Raw genomic sequence first — 26,247 nt, forward strand, 5'->3', positions numbered from 1 at the left:
TGTCCATATGTATATTTGTGCCTTGATAGCCCCAGCATGAAGGCAGACCCTCATGGAGTGCATAGTAGAGCAGTGGCTCCCATTGGGGGACGGTTTTCCCACTCCCAGAGACATTTGGCAAAGTCTGGAGACCTTTTTGGTTTTTTTCAACGTTTTTTTTTTTTTTTTTTTTTTGGGGGGGGGACAGAGAGAGACAGAGCATGAACAGGGGAGGGGCAGAGAGAGAGGGAGACACAGAATCGGAAACAGGCTCCAGGCTCCGAGCCATCAGCCCAGAGCCCGACGCGGGGCTCGAACTCACGGACCGCGAGATCGTGACCTGGCTGAAGTCGGACGCTTAACCGACTGCGCCACCCAGGCGCCCCAATGGAGACCTTTTTGGTTATCACAAATGGGCAGGAGAATGGGAGCTACTGGCTTTTGGTAGGCAGAGGCCAGGGATGCCGCTAAATATCCTGCAGTGCACAGGACAGCCCCCACAATATCCCAAAATGTCACTAGTGCCATGGTTGAGAAGCCCTGAACTAGACTCCTACAAGCCTGCTCTGCCTAACAACTCAAAAGGTCCACTAATAATGTTCTTTCCCAAACTAGGATTCAGATGGATTCCTATTTGATCTAAGAACATCCCTGGCCAACAAGAATGAGGAGTGTTCAGCGTGTGTCTTTATGACGTCAATTAGGGAACTAGATGCTGGTAGAGTCGGTGGGTTCCAGGAGCCCCTTCTACTATGTTTCATATTGGGGTGGATTTGGGATACTTCTTTTCGCACGTGATAGTTGTGATTGTAGTTCAACTTCAAGAAAAACAGATAAATGCTCAGGTTGTTGCTTCTAGAGAAACAGTGTGATGAACGGTGTAAGTTTGGGTCACCTCAAGCGTCACTACAGGAGAATTGGTGTGTATATATTCATTCAGCTCTGAGGTTGCCAGCCCTGGGCGAGACAGAAAGGGAGGGAGAAAAACCCTTGGGAGCCAAGAAAAGGCTGGGGGGAGGGGGGGGTGGGTTCAAGAAGGTGATGTGATGACTGCTGTCGCAGTGAACAGCATGGAGTTGAAGCCAAGAGACTTCAACTTCAGTTCCCATCATAAAGTTGGGCTAGTCACTCACCCTGTGTTTACCTCCATTAGCTCATCTGAAAATTTGGGACAGTCACCCCTACTTGCAATAGCAGCGTTGTTGTGAAGAGGAAACTGGTTTATGTGTGTGGAAATGCTTTGGAAACTGCCAGTATGGCACAGATGTTATTCACTGAGGAAATGAGGGCTTTTTTTTAAATGTTTATTTATTTATTTATTTTTGAGAGCCTGCATGAGAGTGCGCATGCACACGCGAGCAAGCAGGGGAGGACCGGAGAGAGAGAATCCCAAGCAGGCTCCCAGCTGTCTGTGCAGAGCCCGCCTCGGGGCTCACACTCACAATCTGCGATCATGACCTGAGCCAAAATCAAGATTCAGGCGCTTAACCTACTGAGCCACCCAGGCACCCCAGGAAATGAGTTTTAACTCATGATTCCAGTATTTGTCCAGTGTTTTTAATTTGCCAAAGGCATTGAAATCCCAGTTAGTTTATCTACAAAGCATAGGCTCTGGGTAAGGAAGAAGACAGGTGGGGGTGGGATGGATCAGCAGAATGCAGGGACAGGGATGATACTCGGTGTGGCCTCATGGATGGAGGGGCAGGCAACAGAAGGCCCAGAGTAAAGACTGCCCTCACTTATAGCACCCCCACAACTCCCTTTTGTTCCCCCCTCCCAAGCCTCCCACAGCCAGGCCTGATTGGTCCATCCCACCTGCTGTCTGTGCTACTCACTGGCCCTTTGTAGATGTGTCCTAGGGCCATTATCCTTGCCTGTGGACATTGTTTTGAAAGCCCAGACCCTGCCCACTCAGTCCATATTTGTGGACTCTTTGATGGAAAGAAAAGGGGCACGGCCCATCCTAGTTTTCTGATCCTGTGCACATAGCTCAAGGCCAACTCACGATTTCTTTTTCCCTGAAACTGAGGGACCAGAGCAAGGGATAACTCAGAAACTCATTTCTGTCTATGAAACTCTTCCTGGAGCCATCATTTCCTATTGGAGGTGTAATTTCCAAAGTAACCTCAAGAATTTTGCAAAGAGTCTGCATAGCTGGTCTGCTGCCCAGAAACACCATGTCAGTGTTGACACTAAGACAACATGTGTGCTTTGCCCTTGGCAAAGACTAACGGTTTGCTTACGAAAATACTAGCTGCCATTTATCAAATGTCTCCCACGTGCGAAGCATTGTGTTCAATACTTGACATTGTCCCTAATCCTTCTAACAACTTATAAAGTTATTGAGAGTAGCCTTGCCTTACAGATGCAGAAGCTGAGACTCAGAGTTGTTAAGATGCTTGTCCAGAGTTGCACAGCCTACACTGGCAGAGTGAGACCCTGAACCCATGAGCATTTGACTCCGGACCCCAGGCGGGCTCACCCAGTGCCCCTCACAGCCTCTCCACTCATTCCTTTCCAGGCCCTTGCCAAAGACTGCCATGCCAGGGTTGAGGAGAGGCTTTTTTAAATTATTTTATTTTTTATCTTAGGGAGAGAGAGCACGTGAGCAGGGGATAGGGGCAGAAGGAGGGAGAGAGAGAGAAAGTCTCTAGCAGACTTCATGCTCAGCTCAGAGCCCAGTGCAAGCTCTCAATCCCTTGACCCTGAGATCATGACCTGAGCCAAAATCAAGTTAGTTGCTCAAATGACAGAGCTACCCAGGTGCCCCAAGAAGAAGTTTTTTGTTTAAAGAAAGTATGTGCATGTGTACGTTGAGGGTTTACTGTTTGGTTTGGATTTTCTGCAACAATACAGGGTAAGGTACTGGATAATCTTTTCAAGGCTGAGAAACACTATAGCTAGAAGTTAAATCAGCATCGTTGAGTATGGACAGATATTACCCATGACCCTGCGAGTGTCGGGCAGATGGTTTTTATTCATTCCTTCACCAAATATTTCTGGAGGCTATTTCTTAGGGAGTATTGTGTGTGATGCTGTTAAGTCGTGGGAATGAATGGGGCAGGATCACCATGTGGGAGCCCTTGGTCCCTAGATGTGCCCTTCTTGTCCCATGACTAGAGCAGGGAGAGCTTGACCCTCAGCGATATAGGTTCTTTGGACACTTTGGCTGGTTGTCCTGTTGTGTGTCCCCCACAACATGACAGAGGGGGCAGGTGATGGTAGTGGTGATTCTGAGTGTGTGCTCTCCCCTGAGATAATCATCTGGACACTGAGCAGGAAGGAGCATGTGCGGTCACGGAGAACCAGCAGCAGCCTACCTGCACAGCTCCTCCTCTGCTCACTTGGGGGTGCTCGCAAGGCCTCATCTCACCAGATGCCTTGTGTTTTCTATCCCCTGTGCAGTACCTACAGATGAAATGGCCCCTCCTCGATGTCCCATCCAGTGCCACAGTCAAGGACACCAGGTCACCATCTCCGGCACACTTGGTAAGTCTGTTTCCCCTTCAAGTGCCAAAGGGATCTTCTCGCTCCCCTCACCCCATGTCGTTGCATCCCATCCACCATCCTGAAGCTGATGGGGTCTGACGGTATTGCCCCAAGTGTGTGTCTCAGGAGAAGAGCTGAGCAGTTGGGGTGTGGCCGTGTTACCTGTACGCTTTTCCACCCCTTCCACCTCAACACACACGCACATACCAGCTGTGATGTCGTATGATTAGAAATGCCGGCACCGACCCTGGCTGGTTCCCTGGTCCTTGCCGCTTCCCTAAGAATCCCTCTGCCCCCTCCACCTGGGCAGCAGTGTTCCTTCTCTCTTTTGGAGCTCGTTCTACATTGCTGCCACTTCTCATTGCTGCTGGCAGCAACAGTGGAAGAGGCCCTGTGCAAACGAAAACTCCAGTGGGGCAGCTGAGACCTTTGTGCCAAACCTTGTGACAACTCAGGTCCCAAAGGAAGATCTGGATGGTCCTGGGAGGCGGGAGCAATGAGGTCCAAGCAGGTCTCGCCTCCTCAGGGCTTGCGGTGGACTGAAATTGACAAGAGATGGTCCTGGGACATTGCATTCCAGGACTTTTCTTAGGAGCTTGGGGCCTCCCTAGCCTTAAGACCCACACACCCCTCAAGCTAACTGGTGTTATGCATTGTACAGTGAGCCTCTGAGTCCTAGAGGGTGCAGCTAGAAGGAACCCCACTGGCATGACCTATACATTTTATAGACAAGGAGACCTGGGAAACATAGTGTTTTTAGAAACATTATTATGGAAAATTTCACCTGTTCCCTTTCACCCACACACCTCCTCCTACTACACTGGGTTGCTTTAAAATAAATCCCAGACATATTATTTCATCTCATTCAGGACATCTTAAGATACCCTGACAGTCCTTTTTCATTTAAAAGCTGAGAGTCTAGATATACAGAGAAGATAATTCGGGCTCAGCGAGCCTGTATGATTTCCAGTACATGTGAGAGCAGTTTACAGTGACAGAGCCCTTGGAAGTTTATAAAGCAGTGTCCTGTGTAGTTGTCAGATGACTGTCGCTGCCATCCACTGGGGAGACAAGTGGGGAGAGCTGGTTTCCACCATCTCTAGGAGAGACCAGTGACTGTGTAGGGAACGGTGAGCAGCCAGCCATCTGGTTCAGGCTGCCCCTGAGAGGCTCTGTGGCCGCCCTAGGAACAGGCCGGGGTCACGTCTCTGGTCCCCCAGAGTCCTGTGTGGGATGGCGTAGCGCGAGGTCCCGATGCCCTCTAGTGGTCGGTCCCGGTGGAGGACACAGCTTCCCACATCTACCCTGCCACAGACCTGGCTTGTCCCCTCTAGGCACAGCTGTCTCTCTTTAACTGTTTCAAATCTTTGCTCACCCCCCCCCCACCTATCCTGTGGCATCCCCCAGCCCACTGCAGTGGACCCCGAGATGGCAGGGCCCTCTCTCTTCTCTTCCCTCCACATATTCTCTCTGCATATTGTCTAAAATCTCCCCTACTTTTTTAGTAAGTTTTTATTTGTTTGTTTGTTTGTTTATTTTGAGAGAGAGAGAGAGAGAGCAGGGGAGGAGCAGAGAGAGAGGGAGAGAGAAGATCCCAAGCAAGCTCCATGTTGTCAGTACAGAGCCCAACGTGAGGTTCGAACACCCGAACCGTGAGGTCATGACTTGAGCTGAAATCAAGAGTTGGATGCCCAACAGACTGAGCCACCCAGGCGTCCCTCCATCTACTTTAGAGGAAGTGAGTTCCCTTTAAAACTAGCATGGGGACTCATTGAGCTTCCCATCCTTCCTGCTGCGCAGAGCAATCTGTCTCTGGAAAATAAAACGAAAAGCCTGTGTCCAGACCTCCTCCTGCTGCGAGCTTTATCTGATTTCCCATGTGGTGTCCACCACTGGCTTCTCCCACAAGAGCAGGACTTCCACCTCTGCCTCTGCATCATTCTTTCTGCCAACCCACCGTAGCCGGGCTCGGCCCGGCTCGGCAACTGCGTCACATGCCTCAGTCCAAGCGTTTCCCCTGCTTTTCCTCAACACAGGTGGCATCGGACAGTGTTTGCAGCGCTCTGCTTCCTGGACTCGGGCTTTCGTGACTCCAGGGGCCTGTATGCACACACGCTAACAGTTCCGGGCCCTCTCTACACCTACATTCTCTTTCTGGACTATTTTCTTCAAATAAGTCAAGGTCCCCATTCTCACTTATTACCTCCATGTGAGTGACCTAAAGATACATGAAATCGCTAACCTCTCAGCAAGGTTCTGTGCCCATGGCTCCACCAGCCAGGCAGACGCCCATCCCCTGCAGGTAGTGCTCTGCAGAAACTAATCCAGCTTGGCGGTAGAACAGGGGCCCCTAATTTGTCAGCGTGGAGAAGCATGAACAGTGGCTACGTTACACCATAGGTAACAAAATGGCTAATTTTCTAGTAAGTTGTGTATTATCGCACTGTATATTCTGCTATAGTAAAGCAGGGGCGCCTGGGTGGCTCTGTGGGTTGAGTGTCCAACTCTTGAATTCAGCTCAGGCCACGATCTCCGGGTCGTGGGCTTGAGCCCTGCATTGGGCTCTGCCCTCAGCATGGAGCCTGCTTAAGATTCTCTCTCTCTCTCTCTCTCTCTCTCTCTCTCTTTGTCCCTCCAGCACACCCCCCGCTCAAGTTAAAAAAAAAAAAAAGCAGAGGGGAGCCTGACTGGCTCAGTCGGTTGAGTGTCCGACTCTTAAATTCAGCTCATGATCCCAGAGTCATGGGCTCAGCACTGAGCATGGAACCTGCTTAAGATATTCCCTCTCTCTCTCTCTCTCTCTCTCTCTCTGTCTCTCTGCCCCTCCCACCCCCGTCTCAAGTTTAAAAAAAAGAAGAAAAAAAGCAGAAGGGAGCCTGACTGGCTCAGTCAGTGGAGCATCTTAATCTCAGCGTTGTAAGTTGAAGCCCCATATTAAGTGTAGAGATGACTTAAAAATAAAAAATTTTAAAAAGGCATAAACGGGCCTCAAAAGCTCAAGGAAGGAACATTTATGGGCAAAAACCTTAACATTAACTTGAAATCCTACAGTTTGGGAGAAGACACCCCCCCCCCTTCTCAATTTTCGGGTTGGAGCGTCTCATTCCAACTTCTGAGATACATGTATGTGTGGGAGCAAAGCCTGACAAACCTGGGGGGGACCATCTATGTGCCAGAGAATGTATAACACCGTGGGTGTGAATCCCAGTTCCTCCTCTTCCTATCGGTACAGCTTTAGCCACATTTCCTCATCTCTCATTGCTTTGGTTTCCTCGTCTATAAAATGGGAATAGAAGAGGGCTCGATCTCGAGTCGTGTGCAAATGAACCAGTGCATTGTAATGATTTTAGAATTGTGCCTGACACGAAGTAAGCCCTCAGTAACTGTCACTGTGGGTGCCACCCCCACTTACCGTTGCTGTTATTAAGACAAGGAAAGAGCAATTAAAATACTGTTTAATTAGCAGATGAAAAGGTGATGAGGGCCTGCGGTAGGTGCCAGTTCAGGTGGACAGATCACGAGCGTAAGAGAGATAATGAGCTTATAGAATCTCACAATTACTCTCCCAAGGATATGATTTAATTGGTCTGAGGCAGTGTTGGTATCTTAGTTTTTTAAGTTCACCCAGGAGGTTCTAAGGGGCAGCCAGAATGGAGAATCATTGCCCTAATCACAAATCAGAGGCTAAAGGGAAGGAGCTAGAGACAACCCCAGTTTGCTAGGTGCCGGCTTCTCTAGGCTGGAGGTGTAAGCAGGACTTGGAGGTTCCCGGAAGTAGTTGTGGAGGTTTGGACACTGGTGTTTTTATTAGAAAGTTGAAAACACTTGCTTATGAAGTTGCATTTAGAATCACGAGCAGAATATTTTAAGATGAGGTTGGCCCCGGGAGAAGGGCAAGTGAAGGAAACTGCCTGCGTACTTGGCAGAGATTTAGTGAGTCGTGTCAAAGCTGCCTGTCAAGGAAATGTGTATAAACAAGCCATAACTGAGCCAGGGTGGGGATGGAGTTAAGTGTTATTACTGCTTGGATTTTATGCCTTAAAAACAAGCTCTAAAAACCGAATAGCTGTGATATTTTCTATGTAACGATTTGTAATATCTGATCACTGTAATCTCCTTGCACGTAGACTGTTACCCAGACCCAGACCGTTACCGTGGCCCCATGTGCCTGGCCCCCGTCTTTTCCCTCTTCTCTCCCTGGAGCACTGTGCCCAGCCACACAAAACAAATCTATGCACTTCCGGAACATAACCAACTCGAAGATAGGAATCCCATCTGCTTTGGTCACATTCATTCACCCAGTGCTTATTGTTAACATCCAACACAGAGTAGGTACTTGTAGAACATTTGTGAATGAATGGAAGAATAAATGATGGGGGAAAGGTTGATACCCCGTCTAAAGCCCTCTCTCCTTCTTGCTCCATTCCCTCTTCTCCTACAGGACTTTTTTTTTTTAACTGAATCTGTTTTTGAACCCGTAAACATAATGCCCGTGTTGTGTAAAACACTTGGGAAGATGCAAAGTGCACAGAAAGAGCCCCGTAATCCCACAACCCACACACGTTTTGTTATACAGCATTTCGTTCTCTTCTGTGTTTGTGTGTGGGTGTGTGTGCATGCACCTGTAACTTGCTTTCTAGAAGATGACCAAAATGTTTCCTTTAAATAGTAAGCTCCCCATTCTGCCGTTAAATATTGGGCCGCTCTCAGAAGCAACTGTCGGATTGTCAGGCCAGTGCCTGGAAGCCCTCCTTTGAAGAACAGCCGCCTCGCTGCTTCGCCTTCGAGCTGAGAAGCCTGACTTTGCTTAACATGCCAGTTCTCAATTTAAAACATTTATCGAGGGGGCGCCTGGCTGGGTCAGTCTGTTAAGCATCCGACTCTTGATTTCTATTCAGGTCACGATCTCACAGTTAATGAGATCAAGCCTCACATCGGGTTCTGCACTGACACTATGGAGCCTGCTTGGGATTCTTTCTCTTTCTCTCTCTCTCTCTCTCTCTCTCTCTCTCTCCCCCTCCCCCACTTGCACACTTGCACCCGTGTGCTCTCTCTCAAAAATGAATAAACAAAAAAAATTATTGAGGTTTCCCTTTAAAAAAATTTTTTTAATGTTTTTATTTATTTTTGAGACAGAGAGTGACAGAGCATGAGAGGGGGAGACACAGAATCTGAAGCAGGCTCCAGGCTCCGAGCTGTCAGCACAGAGCCTGATGCGGGGCTCGAACTCACAGAGTGTGAGATCGTGACCTGAGCTGAAGTCGGTCGCTCAACCAACTGAACCACCCAGGCGCCCCTAGGTTTCCCTTTTTAAATTGTGCATAGTTTCTCCATATTCTTACTGGTATACCTGCTATGGACCCAAAACACTTCAAAACTCACCACATAGCTTGTTGCTGCTTTGGTTTGCCTCCAATACTGATTTCAGTTCTTATTGTGCAGTAGTAATTCTTTATTTGGGTATAATTTTAAACTTTCAGAAATATTACAAGAATAATACAAGGACTCCCATATTTTTTTTTTTTTTTAATTTTGAGAGCGAGCAAGAAGGGGAGGGGCAGAGAGAGAGAATCCCAAGCAGGCTCTGAGCTGTCAGTACAGAGCCCACTGTGGGGCCCAAACTCACAAACCACAAGATCATGACCTGAGCCGAAATCAGGAGTTGGACACTTAACCTACTGAACCACCCAGGCACCGTAGGAACTCCCATATACATGTATCCAGATTCAGAAATTTTTGTCCCATGCTTTGTCCCTCTCTCTTTGTGTGTGTGTGTGTGTACATGCATATATACACATGTACATATATGTACAGATTTTTTTAACAATTTGAGAGTAAGTTGGAGACACTATGCCCCTTTATCCCTGGATACTTGGGATGTATCTCCTAAGAACAAAGATACTGCCTTACAATGACTGCAGTACAGTTCAAGAAGTGAACATTTCACATTACTCTCTAACCCATGGTATATATTCAAACTTTGGCAAATGTCCCAATGGTATCCATTACAACCATGTGCTTTTCCCTGGCCAGAGTTCAATCCAGGATCACACGTGGCATTTACCTGCCATGTCCCTTGTCTCCTTTTATCTAGCAGGGTTCCTCAGCTTTTGTCTTTCCTGACCTTGATGTTTTTTGAGAAGTACTGAGCAGCTATTTTGTAGAATGTCCTCCCTCTAGGGTTTGTCTGTTTCCTCCTGGTTAGGCTCCAGTCATGTGTCTTCAGCAAGAACACTACTGCACTGATGTTGTGTCCTCCTCAGTGCCTCACATTGGGGGGGGGCAGGCTCCCGGTGTCCATCTGTCCCCATAGTGGAGATGTCAGCTTTAATCATTCGGTTAAGTTGGTGTCTGCCGTGTGTTTCCACTGTGAAGTGGCTCTTTCTCCGTTTGTAACTAATAAGTACTCTCTGTAGGGAGACGCTTTGCAGCCGTGTGCGTGTCCTGCTTTTCATCAGACTTTCACCCTCTAGTTTGGGCAGTCATTGGGGATTACCTGCCTCCATCCCTTTACTAGTTTCTGCTATGGAGAAGTTAGCTTTGGGAGATTCTTACTCTGTCTCCCAGCTCATGAATCTTACTGTAGAGCAGCAGAGGAGTCATTGTGACAAGTCCAGTCTGTGCACCGAAAACACTCTGGAAAAGATGACAAGGTGTAGAAGACAGAAGCTATGAAAACAGTCAACAGATGTGTTCCTGCAAAAGAGACCGAGCCAATGAAAACGACAAAAGGCAGTGAGAGAGGTGAAGCCGGGCTTTAGAAACAAACACTTGAATTTATAGATCAGAAGAGTTCACCTGAATTCTCCAAAGTAAATGAAAATGGACATTCACCTGTGTACATCCTGACAATGATTTGAAATGTGAGGGTTTAATCTTTTTTTCCTACAAGCATACGTGCAGGGGAGGAAAAAAGGACAGTATCAAAGAAACAAAAATAAAGGGTTTATTTTGTCGTTTTCTTTTTTTTTTCTTTTTAAAGTTTTTGTTTGTTTTGTGTTTTTTGTTTGTTTTTGGCTTGGTTTGGTTTTTGGGGTTTTTTGTTTTGTTTTGAGAGAGGTGGGAGTGGGGAGAGAGAATCCCAAGCAGGCTTCGCACTGTCAGTGCAGAGCCCAATGTGGGGCTCGAACTCACAAATCATGATATCATGACCTGAGCCGAAATCAAGAGTTGAATTCTTAACCGACTGAGCCACCCAGGAGCCCCTCTTTTGCCATTTTCAATGCCAGCAAACACAAGGGCAGAGAAGGAGAGTTTTGATAAGGAAAAAGATTTATCTCAAGAATCTTATGCACAGTCCACTTTGCGAGGACCTCAAAAATGTGACACTGCTTAGAAGGGCCTGAAACACATTCCAGGTCTCTAAACATGGTCTCACCCGTTGCCCCACAGAGACTCTTGGTTTATCTCTACATCTTCTGTCCTGCAGCACAACTGCTTGCCGCGGATGAGGAGCCCAGAAAGCATTTGTTAATACAGTCACATGGAGCCCCGTGTCCTCATTTCTTCTTTCTGCTCCAGTCCACTGGCCTCCCTGTGGTTCTTCAAACATGCTGAGCACACTGCCCCACCTCAAAGCCACTGCACTGGTGTTCCTTCTGCCAAAGTGCTCTTCCCCTGTCTATCCACACATCTAGCACCCCACTTCCTTTAGGTATTTATTCAAAAGTCGTTTTCTGCTTGAGGCTTTCCCTGTTCAACCTGTGTCACAACCCACACTCCCTTCGCCCTTGACTTAGTTTTTCTCCTTAGCATTTCTCACTATTATTGCGCGGTTTATGTTACTTATTTTCCATCTCTCCAATTAGAATATAAGTACCATGAGAATAGATATTTCTGCCTAAATAGATGAGTCTCTAGTGCATTCACAAGACCTAGAGCAAGCAACTGCTGGCATATAGTAGGTACAATATAAATACTTGTTGCTATTTTCTCTCTCTCTCTCTCTCTCTTTTTTTTTTTTTTTTTTTTTTTTTGGTAGTGAAACAAGAAAGGAATTTATCCTACTGCTTTTATTGTTGAGATCAGTATTTTCTGCAGAGCCAGGCAGTTAAGCAATCCATCTATGTCATCAGAGACCCCGATTCTTCCGTCTCTGCTCTATCAGCCTCCAGCCCTTTGGCTGCCCAACTCAGTGCCTACGGTACAGACAGTCTCCACAAACATTTACCCAATACATAAAAGTGTGGATTTCCATTTCTCTCAGTAGAGGAAAAATCCATATAGGAGACGCATAACTTCAGACTTCCTTCCCTTAATAGGATACAACGACAGAATGGCAAAAAGCTTACATTTTGCCTTTCAAGTAGTATTTGTTAGAGGTGTGTGTGTGTGTGTGTGTGTGTGCGCGCGCGCGCGTGTGCACGCAGAGAGAGAATTGAGGTTTTTTCCCCCCACCAACTTTGATTAGGTTCCTATGTGGCCCCGGTTCTATTATATATAAATCTTTCAATCTTAGTTTCTGCACTACCAACTGGCCAACTCCCTTTGGGATATTTTACTAATTTTAAGAAAGACATGGGGCTAATTTAGAGACAGGTGGCCAGAAAACAGTGAGGAGTCCAGAGACTGTGGCATATGAGGGAAACAGAAGACCTCAGAGAACAAGGTGTTTGTCTTCCAATGCTTGATGAGTTCTCGTCAGAGAGAGGGAATACTGATTTTATTAAGTGATATGCCCATCTATAGGGCTAGGAAAGAAACACGTAAGGAATTTAAGGAAAGAGTTCCTAGGGCCTGAAATAGGGTACATGCAAAGAAAGTTGTTCTCTCTCCAAGCTTGAGTGAATCCAGTTGGTTGTCTCCAAAAAGTTGTGCACACACAGGATGTTCCATTGAGGTACAGATCAGAGGTAAAAACACTCACTAAAATCATTAGGAAGAAGTTCATCGTTACTGTATGGAATGTGAGGGGGGATCAATAGCATGAACTTCACCTACTTGTTGGTTCTCAGCAAATGACAGTTTACCTGAGCCCAGCTACATCGATTTTCAATTTGCCGAGTTTTTTTTTTTTTTTTAAGTTTATTTATGTATTTTGAGAGAGAGAGAGCACGGGTTGGGTAGGGGCAGAGAGAGAGGAAGAGAGGATTCCAAGCAGGCTCCGTGCTGTCAGCAGAGCCCAACACGGGGCTCGACTCACCAACTGTGAGATCGTGACCTGAGCTGAGATCAAGAGTCAGATGCTTAATGAACTGAGCCACCCAGGCGCCCCACAAATTACCTAGTTTTAAGTAAAATAACCCATGAGGAAATGGACAAGTAGCTTTGAAAGATTCCTGCAATAAACTTAGATTGAAAATACTACTAAGAACACAAACCAAAGGAACAAATAAACAAACAAACAAAACATGGTAGAACTGACACTTTTTATTAAGTTGTGTGGTCAAAAAAAATTTAGAGACCCCTGGCCCAACTGATCGTCTGTCACTGTTAGAATTGGAGTTAACATTGAACTTTGTAGCGGGGGCCAGCAAGTCCTTGGAAATCCTCTTTCTTTGGCAGTCAACTGTTCTCAGCAGATAGCCCTGCGTTGGGAGAAACCAGTCCTCTTCTGGCCTTCATGACCACTTCAGACCCTCTTCCTCCCTACGGGCATTACAACGCTGTGAATAGGCTGATACTTTAGCAATTATTCCGGTTTCTTTCCCCCCACCCCCCTGAGCCCTGTGGTTAAGCATAGTCTCTTGAACACAGTTCCAGCCCCCACAGAGAAGGTTGTTTCCATCAGTAAACAGACAAATGGATGTAGATAGAATAGAGTTTTTAAATACATAAAATCAGATACAGTTAGCAACCTATTGGAACTCTCAGTATCTTTCCTGGGCAGTCTGTTGGCCAGTCTGTGCTGCTTTATGAGTGGTACCACAAAGCCAAGACTCATCTTTGCCTGATCTAAGAAACCTTATCCTTTTGATCTCTGAAATCAGGATCAGGAAGAAAAGACAATAGTGAATGAACAATAGGAGCCAGGAGGCTTTGTGGACGTCTCCAATGACCAGTTGAAGGAGAGGGGCCTTGTGGAGGGATGGTCTCTCTGGCTGTGCTAGAGCTGTGTGGCGTTAGCTTTACTTTAAACTTGAAATTAAATCTTTAATGGTGGGAGAGGAGGCATTGCTTCCTCAGGGACCCGGAGTTTAAGGAACTTTGGCTTGGACCAACTCTAGAAACAGATTAAAACATTCAAGAAGGACTTGAACTGGAAACGGGTTGGGTCTACGTGACTGCAGAAGGATTCAGGTCCTTCTGAATGGCTGTGAGATGCTCTTCCTCAGGTAAATCTGGACTCAGCTACTGTGCTAAGTGAACCCCATGGCTTCGCCTGTGCTCATTATTTGTACTGAGGTTTCCCATTGGGAGGTGCAGAGTGGTTCCTGATATTCCTACACTTGGCCTGAGTTTATGCCGTGGACATCCTGCCACTGAGGGCGGCTGAGAGGAGAAAAGAGTGGGAACTTTTACTGGAACAGTAGCCTCTAAGGAGAACCTTCCCTGGGGAGGCACTTCTCAATTATCAGGCCCAGAGGCCACATCTTCCAGACTGATCAAGGAAAAGTTTACCCTCCTTTCTCTTTCTGTGAACCCACCACCACCCAGTCCATTTTCTGGACAATGATGCCACCTAATGGGAACCAGTAATAACTTTCAGAGCATTTAAGTGAGGATGCCTACCTTTTTAATATAACTCACATTTCTCTGCTTTGTACTTTGCTACCTATTCAGTGCTGTTTGCAAGCTTCTGGTGAGGTCAGGCTCACCAGTACATAGGCAGTCAGGATTTCACAATACTGTTAAGTATTTTTAGATGGCCATAAATACATATATCAAAGAATCATACTGTACACTTCAAATAGATTTCAGTTTTATTTGTCAATTATACCTCAGAAAAGCTGAAAAAAACATTAATTAAAAAAAATTGGTGGGGCACCTGGGTGGCCAGGTCATGACCTCACAGTCTGAGTTCAAGCTCCGCGTCAGGCTCTGTGCTGACAGCTCAGAGCCTGGAGCCTGCTTCGGATTCTGTGTCTCCCTCTCTCTGCCTCTCCCCCACTCGTTCTCTCTCTCTCTCTCTCCCTCCCTCTATCTCTCTCTCTCTCAAAAATAAACATTCAAAAAATTTTTTAAAAATTGGTACAAATGTGGGGCGCCTGGGTGGCGCAGTCGGTTAAGCGTCCGACTTCAGCCAGGTCACGATCTCACGGTCCGCGGTCCGTGAGTTCGAGCCCCGCGTCAGGCTCTGGGCTGATGGCTCGGAGCCTGGAGCCTGTTTCCGATTCTGTGTCTCCCTCTCTCTCTGCCCCTCCCCTGTTCATGCTCTGTCTCTCTCTGTCCCAAAAATAAATAAAACAAAACAAAACAAAACAAAACAAAATTTGGTACAAATGATGTAAATTAATGTAAATAAAAAACCAGATGTACACAAAGTAGAAATGAATGGAGATATACCAAAATGATAATAGGGGCTGGATTAGGCTAGTGTGGTTGTGTTTTCTAAATGCTTTATAATACAATTTGTGTTGGTTTTTTTTTGATTCATCATAAGTGTACTTTTTTATATAGAGAGTAATTGCAGTTGGAAAATACAGAAATAGAAACAAGAAAAACAAAATCACCCATAACTCCACCACTCAGACATACCTACTGCTTACATTTTGGTGGGTTTCTTGTCTTTTTTTTTTTTTTTTTTTTTTTTTTAACATAGCGTTTATGTATTTTTTTTTAATTGTAATCATTCTGTGTGATTCTTTTATCATTTACTATTACTTTAGTAATCATTCTGTTGCTTTTATGATACCAAAAATCATCCTTTAGACAAAGCTGTTTCCAGGAAACCCTAATGCACAATTTAAATACATTAGGTTCCAAGAAATCTGACCTTAAAATAATTCTTATACTCTTATTTGTGCTATTTGTTCGTGTACATAGAGATACCTTCAAAAGCCAGTCAGGGAACAGGAAAAAAAGTAAGGAAATGATTTTAGAATTTATAGGCAATGTCAACCGACCCCACTGGGATTGAGAGGTGATAGGAAGTGGTTCCAGACCCACAGCACCTGGTCATGTGCCAGCGCCACCTAGTGGTGTGGGTTATGAACAGTCTGAACTCTCTGCATCGCATGGGCGGGTCTGGGAGCTGGACTCTCCTGGTTGGGGACCTTGCTCCAGTATTCTGCCTCTTATCTCTGCTTAGCCTACTGAAAATAGAGCAAGACTACCTGTCAGCACACGGATATATAGACATACGGATCTAGATTTGCATTAGGAGCACCAAATGGGCACTGTGAGAAAGAAAAAAAGGGCTCCCAGAGTCTATGAAATGAAAAATTCAAATGGAAAGACAGCAGTTTGGAAACGTAGCCCTTGGGCTGCCTCCAGATCATCCTCCATATTGCAGATCTCTTTTCGGAGCAAATCTCTTCTCCACTTGTATGTAATTCATTTACCTTATTATTATGCAGGAAAATGTATGTCAGTCCTTTCTCTCTGGCAGATATACGTTTGGGCTCTTGGGGAGGCAGGTAGGACCAGAGAAAACACTCTGGTTTGTTAAAGCTCTAAACGGCCGACATGAATCCAGTTCTGCCATTTAGTAGCTCTGTGTCCTTGGCTATGGCTAAGCCACTTAATCTTTCTGAGCTGTTTCTTCATCCCTGGAATGGGGTCATCACAGCTTCTTTGCTAGGTTATAAGGAATAGATGTATTGCCTAGCCCTGTGCTTGTAGTGAAGGGCTCAATAAATTGTAGCTCTTTTTTTTTTTTTATAATAAAACCCTGATTGTTAACTCAGATTGGATTAAAACAATTTAATTCAGTTCACCAATTCTAGGACTTACAGGTTTTTCCCACTTTAAATCTCAGAAATCAGGATGTGTCAGTGGCATGCCAGTGGTTTCTTTCCTTCTTAACAGTTCTATAAAATAATGGTACTTCTTGCATTTGCTGGTGTTTTCAAGGAAATGTGGTAATTAGGTTAGCTGTGTTTGAAGTGCTACAGGGAGACCTGTTTTAAGTGCTCTTGGATTGTGTCTGTAAAGCCTGAACCTGACAGCTGGTTCCATGAGGTCTCATGGTGACAATTCCCCACTGGTCTGTTTCCCAGCCTCAGACTTGAGCTTGTGAGCTACAATTTCTATGAAATTTATTTGGAAAGGGTGTGTTGAACCTTTTAAACTTCACTGAGATTACACAGAGCGCAGATGATAACTCAATCACCTATATATAGCATTTTGTACTGCACAGCATACATGGAGTAAATATATGTTGTTTTAAAGAGTAGGTATGTGGGAGGGTGGGTGTAATCCCTCCTCTAATTCTGTTGGTTCTTTCCCTGCTGTGTAGACTGCTACTTTCTTTCCAGGGCTGTCTGAGGACTGGATGGGCTATTGCATGGAAAATACCTGGCACATATTGGACACAGTAAATAACAGCGGATTGTATTCTCTGTCTCCTTGGTAACTATGCCTAGTCTTTTTCTCTCTTTCAGTCTAATAAAGTTCCTGTTGTTCAGCCCCCGCATCACATGCACCCGTTGACGCCCCTCATCACCTACAGCAACGACCACTTCTCCCCTGGCTCCCCTCCCACACATCTCTCCCCAGAGATTGATCCAAAGACAGGTGAGTCATCTGCCACCCAGGCTGGCCCCCGTGCAGAGAGCTCCAGTGGGGCAGGCTTGTCTTCTCAGGGAACATAATGACCCTGGAATCGGCAGCCCTGGGTTCGGGTCATGTCTTCAACTCCCAAGAGCCCATAACCCTGCCCACTGACATTAGCCCTTTCAGTGTTTTCATCCACACCTCCTGTGTCCCTTCCACATCATCGAGGCATTGTGAGGATTAAAGGAAATTCTATGAGGCAATGTCAGGGCCTGGCTCCACAGTAAGGAGATGGCACTCTTCTGCCATAGATTCTTTACTTTAGATTCTTTACTTTATTTAGACTCTCTTAATACTTTGGGGTGCAATGAGCTGGAAGTGGGGGTGGGTGGGAATCTTTTTCACTGACCTTGAACTCTAGCCCGGCTAGAGGCTATGCCTTCCTAAATCAAGACCTTTGCCTTACACTGAACATTTTCAAATAGAGTTACCAATCTAGCCAGACTTCTAAGTATAGCTTTAAAGCGGTAAGGCCGAGCTGGATTTTTCTTTTTCTTTTTTCTTTTCTTTTTTCTCTTTTTTTTGAGTTGCTCACCAGAACTGTCCATCTTAGGGAAACATAGCTTCATCAAATTCCCAGAGTTGCAGTGGCTCAAAGTATTTTTGGAACCCCTCTTTAAGGAAATCAAAGTTACTGTAAGTTACAAATAATGAGGAGGACAAAAGTGGAATAGAAATCCAAAGTTTACTTCTCCATGAATGAGGCAGGTTTTCTAAAGGGGTAGTTAGCTGATGACTCTGGAGAATGTCTTGGGTCTCTCAGTCCAAGATTTCTGGACCCTTTCTTCGATGACTCCTATGTAAGCAGCTGGAAGTTACTCCTGCTGATAGGTGGGATCCATGTAGCCAGAGAGAAGCTGTGTTTGTCCTGCCTTCCTTGAATATGTCCTTGACTCACCGGCCAGCAGAGCTGGAGAGATGACAGAAGGCAAGGACAATGAAAGGCCTTCCGTGCTCCAGCACACTTGGGGACATGGGGCAAGGGACTTCCCATTTGGTGTTATTTTAAGGTGCTTTGGTAGGGCCAGGGAACAGTCTGACACATGTCTCTTTGAAGCAGGAATCCCCCGGCCCCCTCACCCATCTGAGCTGTCTCCATATTACCCACTGTCTCCTGGAGCTGTCGGACAAATCCCTCATCCTCTCGGCTGGCTCGTCCCACAGTAAGGAAACTAGCAGACTTTCTTACCCTCCTTCCTTCCTCATGCTGTGCTCGGCCTCCTGTACCTCCAGCGTGCTCTGGGATCTGTGTGCAGCACCCCCACCTCCCACAGTGGAGCTCTCTCATCAAAGCCCACGGCTCAGACCTCCCTGCTCTCCCTCGGGCAGCTAGCTCCCCACTCTTACTTCCTACTTCCTGTCCTCTGTCTTTCATCCTTTCTTCCAGCCCCCTCTCCTTCCCTGTCCTGAACAGTCCCATTGTAACCAGTATGCTGACCAGATTTCCGTGCTCCCGGCCCTTATAGGCAAGGACAGCCCATGTACTCCCTTCCTCCTGGTGGCTTCCGGCACCCCTACCCTGCCCTCGCCATGAACGCCTCAATGTCCAGGTGAGTCCCGGGACTGGGGGCTGTGAGCATGAAGTTCCCTTGCAGAGAACGGTCCTCTACTCGTGTCCTTGTCATTTGTGACCATGAAAAGCTTTCTCTTGGCCCTAAACTGGGAGGCACGGGCTCACCTTTTCTCCCCACCCCTCTTTGCTGAGGCGCCTCCTCGTACATACTGTACGGTCGGAATGGAGACCACAGACTCGGCTCGTTCTTTGCCCATCTCTCTAAGGGAAGAATTTCAAAGCCCTAGTACTCAGCATCCCCACACGTCCCCCCACCTGCTGGGCTTTGTGGCACTGAAGCCAGAGACTGGAGATGATTAGTGTTTCCTGAAGTGATGTCAGGAGAGGGAACAGCAAAGGGGGCTCCTGTCCCAGGGGCCGGATCTACCTGACAATGGTACCTGTGGTCACAAAGGAAGTGGAACCCACGGCATATGGTGTGGTTCCCCATTGCGGACACTGGCCTCTGACCTGCCACACCTTCTTTTGGATTTTCATCCTACCTGCGTCCAGTATGAAATACAGGAGTCCTGTGCGTTTGTGTGGGAAGGGGAGGTTTGTTGGGTGTTTCCCAAACCTGGTTCTGTCGAGGTCAGTGAATGGGCTTCCATTCCTCAAAGTCTGCCGTGGCAGAGGTATTTACCCAGCTCTGCCATGAAGGCAGGCAGCCACCGGGTCCTCTGCCGGGTGACAAGCATTCAGCCTGAACCCTCGTGTTGTCACTTGTTTCCCCCCTGATACACAGCCTGGTTTCCAGTCGGTTCTCTCCTCACATGGTGGCTCCGGCCCATCCTGGTCTGCCCACCTCAGGGATTCCCCACCCCGCCATCGTCTCCCCCATTGTCAAGCAGGAGCCAGCACCCCCCAGCCTGAGCCCCGCCGTGAGCGCGTGAGTATCAGGCAGCCTGGATGGGACAGTGGCCAGTCTCCGAGCGGCAGATGCCATTTATTTTTCTCCCTGGTGGCATTTAGCAGGCAGCCAGCAGCCTCCCTCAGCCATACCCTTTCTCCTAGGAATTGCTCCCTTTGACTCTCTGTGTCCCCATCCGCTCAGACATCTTTTCTCACAGTGAGGAGAGTTTTACAGACAGGATTTAGAGGCTGAAAGAGGACCTGAGAATGCTTTTGGCTTCCTTCCCCCTCTCCCTTATGCATGAAAACATGAGCCCTTAAGGGAGGATTTTCTCCGGGTCCATAGCTGACCGGTAGCGAAGTTGAGACTACCAGCAAGGCCTGTGCTGTGTCCACTGAGCCATGAAGACAGCAGGAAAGCCAAAGTCTGCGCCTCATGGCGGGGAGACTCCCTCTTGCTTCTGCCCAAAGCGCCCTGCCCCCTTTCCTCTCTATCACCTGTGACAGGGGGCTCTCACCAGCTCCTCTGCTCCTTCTTCAGGAGACTTTCATAGACTATGGCCTGAAGTCATCCCAAGGCTGAGGGCTGCTTGTGGAAGACACTCGGGGGCTGTAAGCAGCCGTGGCAACTTGAATGGATGACAGCCGGTCATCCCTCCTCCCCGCAGGCACTCATGAGGGGCATGGATTGCAGGTCGGGTGACAGGGTGACCACTGACTCTTGCTAACCGACAGCTTTGTGACTCCCCAGGAAATCACCAGTCACGGTGAAAAAGGAGGAAGAAAAGAAACCCCACGTGAAGAAGCCTCTTAATGCCTTCATGTTATATATGAAGGAGATGAGGGCCAAGGTGGTGGCCGAGTGCACCCTGAAGGAGAGCGCGGCCATTAACCAAATCCTGGGAAGAAAGGTAGGATCCGCTGTTCCCCTCCAGGCTGTGCGGGTCAGCGACCCCCGCATTTCTGCTCCCCGTCATCTCTGACCCTCTCTCCGCAGTGGCACAACTTGTCCCGAGAAGAACAGGCCAAGTACTATGAACTGGCCCGGAAGGAGCGGCAACTTCACTCCCAGCTCTACCCAACCTGGTCAGCCCGGGACAACTACGTACGTGCCCCCTCTGGCCCCGACGGCAGCATCTGCGAGAGGAAGCGGGGAGGGGGATGTGGCTGGATTTATAGAGGACACTTAAGGGCAGGGAGAAGGCTCTATTTCTCTAGAAATAAGGAAGACATTTTAATTCTCAGGAGGTCAACAAGGACATGGTGTTGACGTCCTATGGACCGAGGTAAATCTGTACCCTCTCGTTTGAGGTGGATTCAGCCTTCGAGTCCATAAGTCAAGGTGCAGTGCGAGCTATGTTCTGGCTCTGGTGGCAAGGGTGTCACCAGCCAAGGGTTCTGAACCTGGGGCTTGGAGAACAATGTATGAGCCTCAGCTGGCATTTTTTTTTAAATGTTTATTTTTAAAAGAGAGAGTGCAAGCAGGGGAAGGGCAGAGAGAGAGGGAGACAGAGAATCCAAAGCAGGCTCTGCTCTGTCAGCCCAAAGCCCGACGTGGGACTCGAACCCATGAGCCATGAGATCATGACCTGAGCCAAAGTTGAACGCTCAACCGACTGAGCCACCTCAGCTGGCATTTCTAATAACTCTTCGAAACAAGACAGATTTTTGTATGTCTGTTCTTATTTGCTTTTTTTTTTTTTCTTTCTGGTGAGAGGCCTCAGAGCTGCCTTAGATTTTCAGTGGGGCCTGAGTCCCCTCAAAAATGATCGAGAATCACACTGGAGCAGTGCCCAAGGGCACTGAAGGGTGAGGCCTTCCAAGGAGGCCAGGACACTGGGTTGGAGGGGGAAGAATCGAATGGGGAAGGGAAGGCACATTCCAGGAAGGCTCCTCAGAGGCTTCTGTGGAGAGTGTGACCTGAGTGACTCCCCTCCACCCCCAGCTTCTCACCCAGGGTCAAGGGCAGTATGGGCAGTATCTTCTGTCCCCCTAAAGAGCTGTCCCTGGTTACCCCTTTCTTTGGCCATAATTTTCAGGGTAAGAAAAAGAAGAGGAAGAGAGAAAAGCAGCTGTCACAGACACAGTCCCAGCAGCAAGTCCAAGAGGCAGAGGGTGAGTCCTAAGGAGGGCGCTGGCTCTTCTTCCCGCCGTCACAGTCGCACCTGCCTGTGGGTTGTTCCTGGCTCTCTGAAGGGTACAGCGACAGCGCTGTTTCATAATAGCTGCCATTTTCAGGGCCTCTGCCTCTTGGGAGCCTCTTGCATACCCAGGTGGGTGTTATTATTATCCCCTTTTTAGAGATGGCAGATTAAGAGGCTCAGAGAAGTTGGATCTTCCCAGTCATTCCGCTTGTTAAATGGCGGAGGCAGGATTTGATCCCAGCACTTTCCCACTTCAAAGCCTAGGCATTCAGTTCAGTGTAGTTGCATCTTATTTGAGGGTTCTCAAATAAATGTATAAGGTAAAAATTGGAGATATTTGAAATGACCTCTGGAATTCAGTCGGGAAGGGGGCGCAGTAGAGACCGACTTGCCACCTATTTGTGAATCCAATAGAAGCAGGTTTCCTGCAAGGTTTGGTTGGTCGAACCCCGAACGAGTTTGCTTGGTATGGGGACCGCTTTGTGCCAAAATGATGTGCTCTGTCTTTTCACACTGCGGTCACACCTGGCACGGAGATGCTCATGCGGTGACAGGTGTTAGGTCATGCACCTCACCTTGTGCCCCTCACCTCGTGCGCATCTCTGGACAAGTGTAGAGTAGCTGGTACCAACATGCTGTTAGTCTCTCTTCTTTCTCCCTTTCTCTTTCTTTTCTTTCGTCTGTATAATCTGTACATTCGTTTACGTATGAGGACACATAAGTAAAGTGTGTACGTGCTGCCCAACCCACCGTATACCTCCCTGCTTAGCAGGTGCTGTGCCCTCTCTGATAGCACCCTAAGGCAGAGATTTTAAGGCACATTGAATGGAGATCTGTCTCCCGCAGTGGTAAGATTTAGGCAAGGAAGGTGACGGTGTGATAGACCGAGCTGTTTTCCCTGCTATCAGATGCTGAATAGGTCTTTGTCACTTTGACGTTGCCCCTTCTCCATGCTCTAGGTGTCCCTGAATGCAGCTTCCTAGTCTTGAAAGCCTCAGATGTAATTTCAGGCCCTCCTTCCCCTCCCACTGAGCGTCCTTGTGTTCCACCTCAGCAACAGCCACTAGCTGCTCAGCCTTTCGTGTATCTTTTTTCCCCCGTAGGTGCTCTGGCCTCCAAGAGCAAGAAGCCATGTGTTCAGTACCTGCCCCCCGAGAAGTCGTGTGACAGCCCTGCCTCTTCCCACGGCAGCATGCTCGACTCCCCGGCCACCCCCTCCGCGGCCTTGGCGTCGCCTGCTGCCCCTGCTGCAACCCACTCGGAGCAAGCCCAGCCCCTCTCCCTCACCACCAAGCCGGAGAGCCGGGCCCAGCTGGCTCTACACTCGGCCGCCTTCCTGTCCGCTAAGGCGACAGCCACCTCCTCTGGCCAGATGGGCAGCCAGCCCCCACTCCTCTCCCGGCCCCTCCCCCTCGGGTCCCTGCCCACAGCTCTGCTGACTTCCCCCCCTTCCTTCCCCACCACGCTCCATGCCCACCAGGCCCTCCCGGTCCTCCAGGCCCAGCCTCTTTCCTTGGTTACCAAGTCTGCCCACTGAGCTGCCCCCTGACCTATGCAGGCTGTCAAGTGACTCGTCGAGTAGTAATGATTCAGAAGAAACAACGGGAAAAAAAAAAAAAAAAAAAGGAAACTTTATTGGTCAATATTTGACCACTCTGGACTGTTCTGTAAAGTGACTGGTAACAACAGCACTTTACATTTTGTAGATGTAACCAGTAGCTGATCTTAAGGCTTTTTTAAAAAACAAAACAAAACAAAACAAAAAAAATCTTTAAAAGAAAGAGAACTGAAAAGTAGCGTGTTATTCTTCCGGTATGTGCAGTGGTGGATGGGCCTGGGCAGAAGACCCCCTTCTCTCTACCTCTTTCACTTTCTGCCCTGCTCCCTGTTCTCATCGCTCCCGCGTGCCCCCCTCCCTTCCCAGTCCACATGTTGGCCATCGCTGGGCCTCTAGCCTGCTGCCTCTTCATCTAGATGGCGCTCCTGGACATTTTCTTTTCCCTCACCAAGTTTTTCTCCTTTGCTGAGCTCCGTGGGTTCTTGCCTTCATCTCCGTCCTCTGCCCAGGGTAAGGCTGTCATCACGTGAGAAGCCACCTTTGCCTGATTTGTCTCCACCAGCATCCCTTTGTCCTCAGTGGGCCCTAACCCAACAACCTCCAGCTTTTGGTGGGAAGAGAGGTCCTCCAAAATGGTTCTTCCCCCACATTTAAAGGGATTCGAGGTGCCTGCCACTTCCTCGGTGAAGAAGTCTCTGTGCCACCCCCTCACCAGTCCAGACCTCTTCTCCTGGTCCCAGAGTGGCAGACGAGACCTGGCCCCCAGGCCTGGCTCTTGTCCCCTGGGTCAGTGCTAGCACAATCTGCCAAAGGTCGAAACTCCCTCCTCCCTCCCCCCATCACCTCACATGCTTCTTCTGTGTGTATTTCTTTTTGTTTTTATGGGGTTTTTTGGAGCAATTTAAACTTCCAGTTGTTTATTTTCACAAAAGAAAATAAAATTGCAGTTGCAAGACCTTTTCTGAGTATTTTAGTCCTTCTGTTGAATCGAGCCCCCATCTTCATACCAAGCCCTGTGCTAGATTTTTGTGGGGCCCGGGGAGGGGAGAATATGAAAACATGCCTGACGGAAAAATGCAACCCAACGTTCAGCCTCAAATGTACAGAGACCAGTCAGCATCAATGACTGAGATCCAAAGAGAGGAATCTTTATTTTCATTTATCTTATAATTGCCAAGATATAAGGGGGGCCTTTGTCATTTTGCATGGTACCTAGCACCACCATTAATTTCTTGTCTAACAGCTTTATTGAGCTATAATTCACATAACATGCGATTTACCCATTTGAAGTATACAATTCACTGGGTTTTGTATGTTCAAACTTGTACATCCATCATCACAGTCAATTTTAAGACATTTTCACTGCCTCAAAAAGGAACCGCAAACCCTTTAGAAGACATCCCTAATTCCTCCCCTCAACCCCCACAGTCCCAGGCGACCACAAATCTATTTTCTGTCTCTGGATTTGTCTATTATGGACACGTCATTTTTTTTTTTTAAAGCTTGTTTATTGAGAGAGAGGGAGAGCACAAGCCGGTGAGGCACAGAGAGAAGGAAAGACAGAATCCCAAGCAGGCTCCACGCCATCAACACAGAGCCCAATGTATAGCTCAAACTTGCAAACTGTGAGATCATGACCTGAGCCGAGATCAACAGTTCGATGCTTAACTGAGCCACCAAGGCACCCCTGCACATGTCATTTAAATGGGACCATGCGGGGGCTGGCTCAGTCAGAAGATCATGTGCCTCCTGATCTCAGGGACGTGAGTTCAGTCCCCATGTTGGGTGTAGAGATCACTTAAATAAATAACAGTTTTTAAAAAATAATAAATGGGATCATACAACACATGGTCCTTTTTCATTGACTTCTTTCAGCCTATGATTTTCAAGGTTCATCCATGTTGTAGCATGTCTCAGTACTTCATTCCCTTTTCTACTTGTGATGGTACAACATACGTAATATAAAATTTGCCATTTTAAGGGTGCCTGGGTGGCTCATGTCAGTTAAGCGTCAACTCTTGATTTCAGCTCAGGTCATGATCTCATGGTTCATGGGTTTGAACCCCGCATCAGGTCCAGACTGACTGTGCCAGAGCCTGCTTGGGATTCTCTCTCCCTCTGTGCTCCTCCTCTGCTCACACACACACTCTCCCTCCCTCCCTCTCTTATAAAATAAACATTTTAAAAATCTGTGGTTTTGTATTTAAAAGTTTTTTTAATTAAAAAAAATTTGCCATTTTAACTATTTGTAAATGTACTCAGTGGTACTCATTACATTCACAATGTTGTGTCACCACCAACACTATTTGCAAAACTTCATCACCCCAAACAGAATCTACATAACCATTAAGCAATAACCCCCCTCCATCCCACTCCCCACCCCACCCCAGCCCCTGGTAAACTCTAATCTACTTTCCATCAAATTTCCTTGAATTTGCCTATTCCAAATAGTCTATGTAAGTGGAATCATCAAACATTCATCCTTTTGTGCCTGGCTTATTCGACTTAAATCAATGTTCTCCAGGCCATCCACTTTGTAGCATGTATCCAAATGTTTCCTTTTTTATTTTTTTGAGCTTTGCTAAAATACTTCAGTCTTCCTTTACCTTTTTGAGTACTTGCCAGGTTTTTTTTGTTTTGTTTTGTTTTTTTGTTTTGTTTTACCCTACTCAGACATAGCTTTTTTTTAATTATAAATGTATATAATATAAAATTTACCATTTTAACTTAAAAAAATGTTTAATGTTTATTTTTGAGAGAGACAGAGCATGAGCGGGGAAGGGGCAGAGAGAGAAGGAGACACAGAATCCGAAGCAGGCTCTAGGTTCTGAGCTGTTAGCACACACAGAGCCCGACGCAGGGGTCACCCCAGGAACTGTGAGATCATGACCCGAGCCGAAATCAAGAGTCAGACACCTAACCAACTGAGCCACCCAGGCGCCCCTTTTTTAACTTTTTAAATGGACAGTTTAATGGTGTTAAGTACATTCACAACATCATGCACCATAACCACTGTC

The 26,247-nt window shown here is 47.3% G+C and overlaps 1 protein-coding gene across 2 annotated transcripts in view; it reads left to right on the forward strand.

Annotated features, from left to right (window-relative positions):
- The window catches only part of TCF7L1 (transcription factor 7 like 1), a 157,763-nt gene extending 133,576 nt beyond the window's left edge, over positions 1-24,187 (forward strand). The window contains exons 4-12 of one of the 2 annotated variants that reach the window (XM_042932850.1): positions 3,385-3,468; positions 16,953-17,085; positions 18,182-18,287; positions 18,591-18,674; positions 19,422-19,565; positions 20,280-20,439; positions 20,526-20,633; positions 21,568-21,643; positions 22,776-24,187. In XM_042932850.1, coding sequence (XP_042788784.1) covers positions 3,385-3,468; positions 16,953-17,085; positions 18,182-18,287; positions 18,591-18,674; positions 19,422-19,565; positions 20,280-20,439; positions 20,526-20,633; positions 21,568-21,643; positions 22,776-23,209 — 1,329 coding nt within the window. In that variant the 3' untranslated portion in view covers positions 23,210-24,187. The remainder of the gene's footprint in view (positions 1-3,384; positions 3,469-16,952; positions 17,086-18,181; positions 18,288-18,590; positions 18,675-19,421; positions 19,566-20,279; positions 20,440-20,525; positions 20,634-21,567; positions 21,644-22,775) is intronic. The other variant, XM_042932851.1, reaches the window with a different exon arrangement.
- Positions 24,188-26,247: the final 2,060 nt, after the last annotated feature.

The sequence above is a fragment of the Panthera leo genome, chromosome A3, assembly GCF_018350215.1.
Source record: "Panthera leo isolate Ple1 chromosome A3, P.leo_Ple1_pat1.1, whole genome shotgun sequence".
NCBI lineage: Eukaryota > Metazoa > Chordata > Mammalia > Carnivora > Felidae > Panthera > Panthera leo.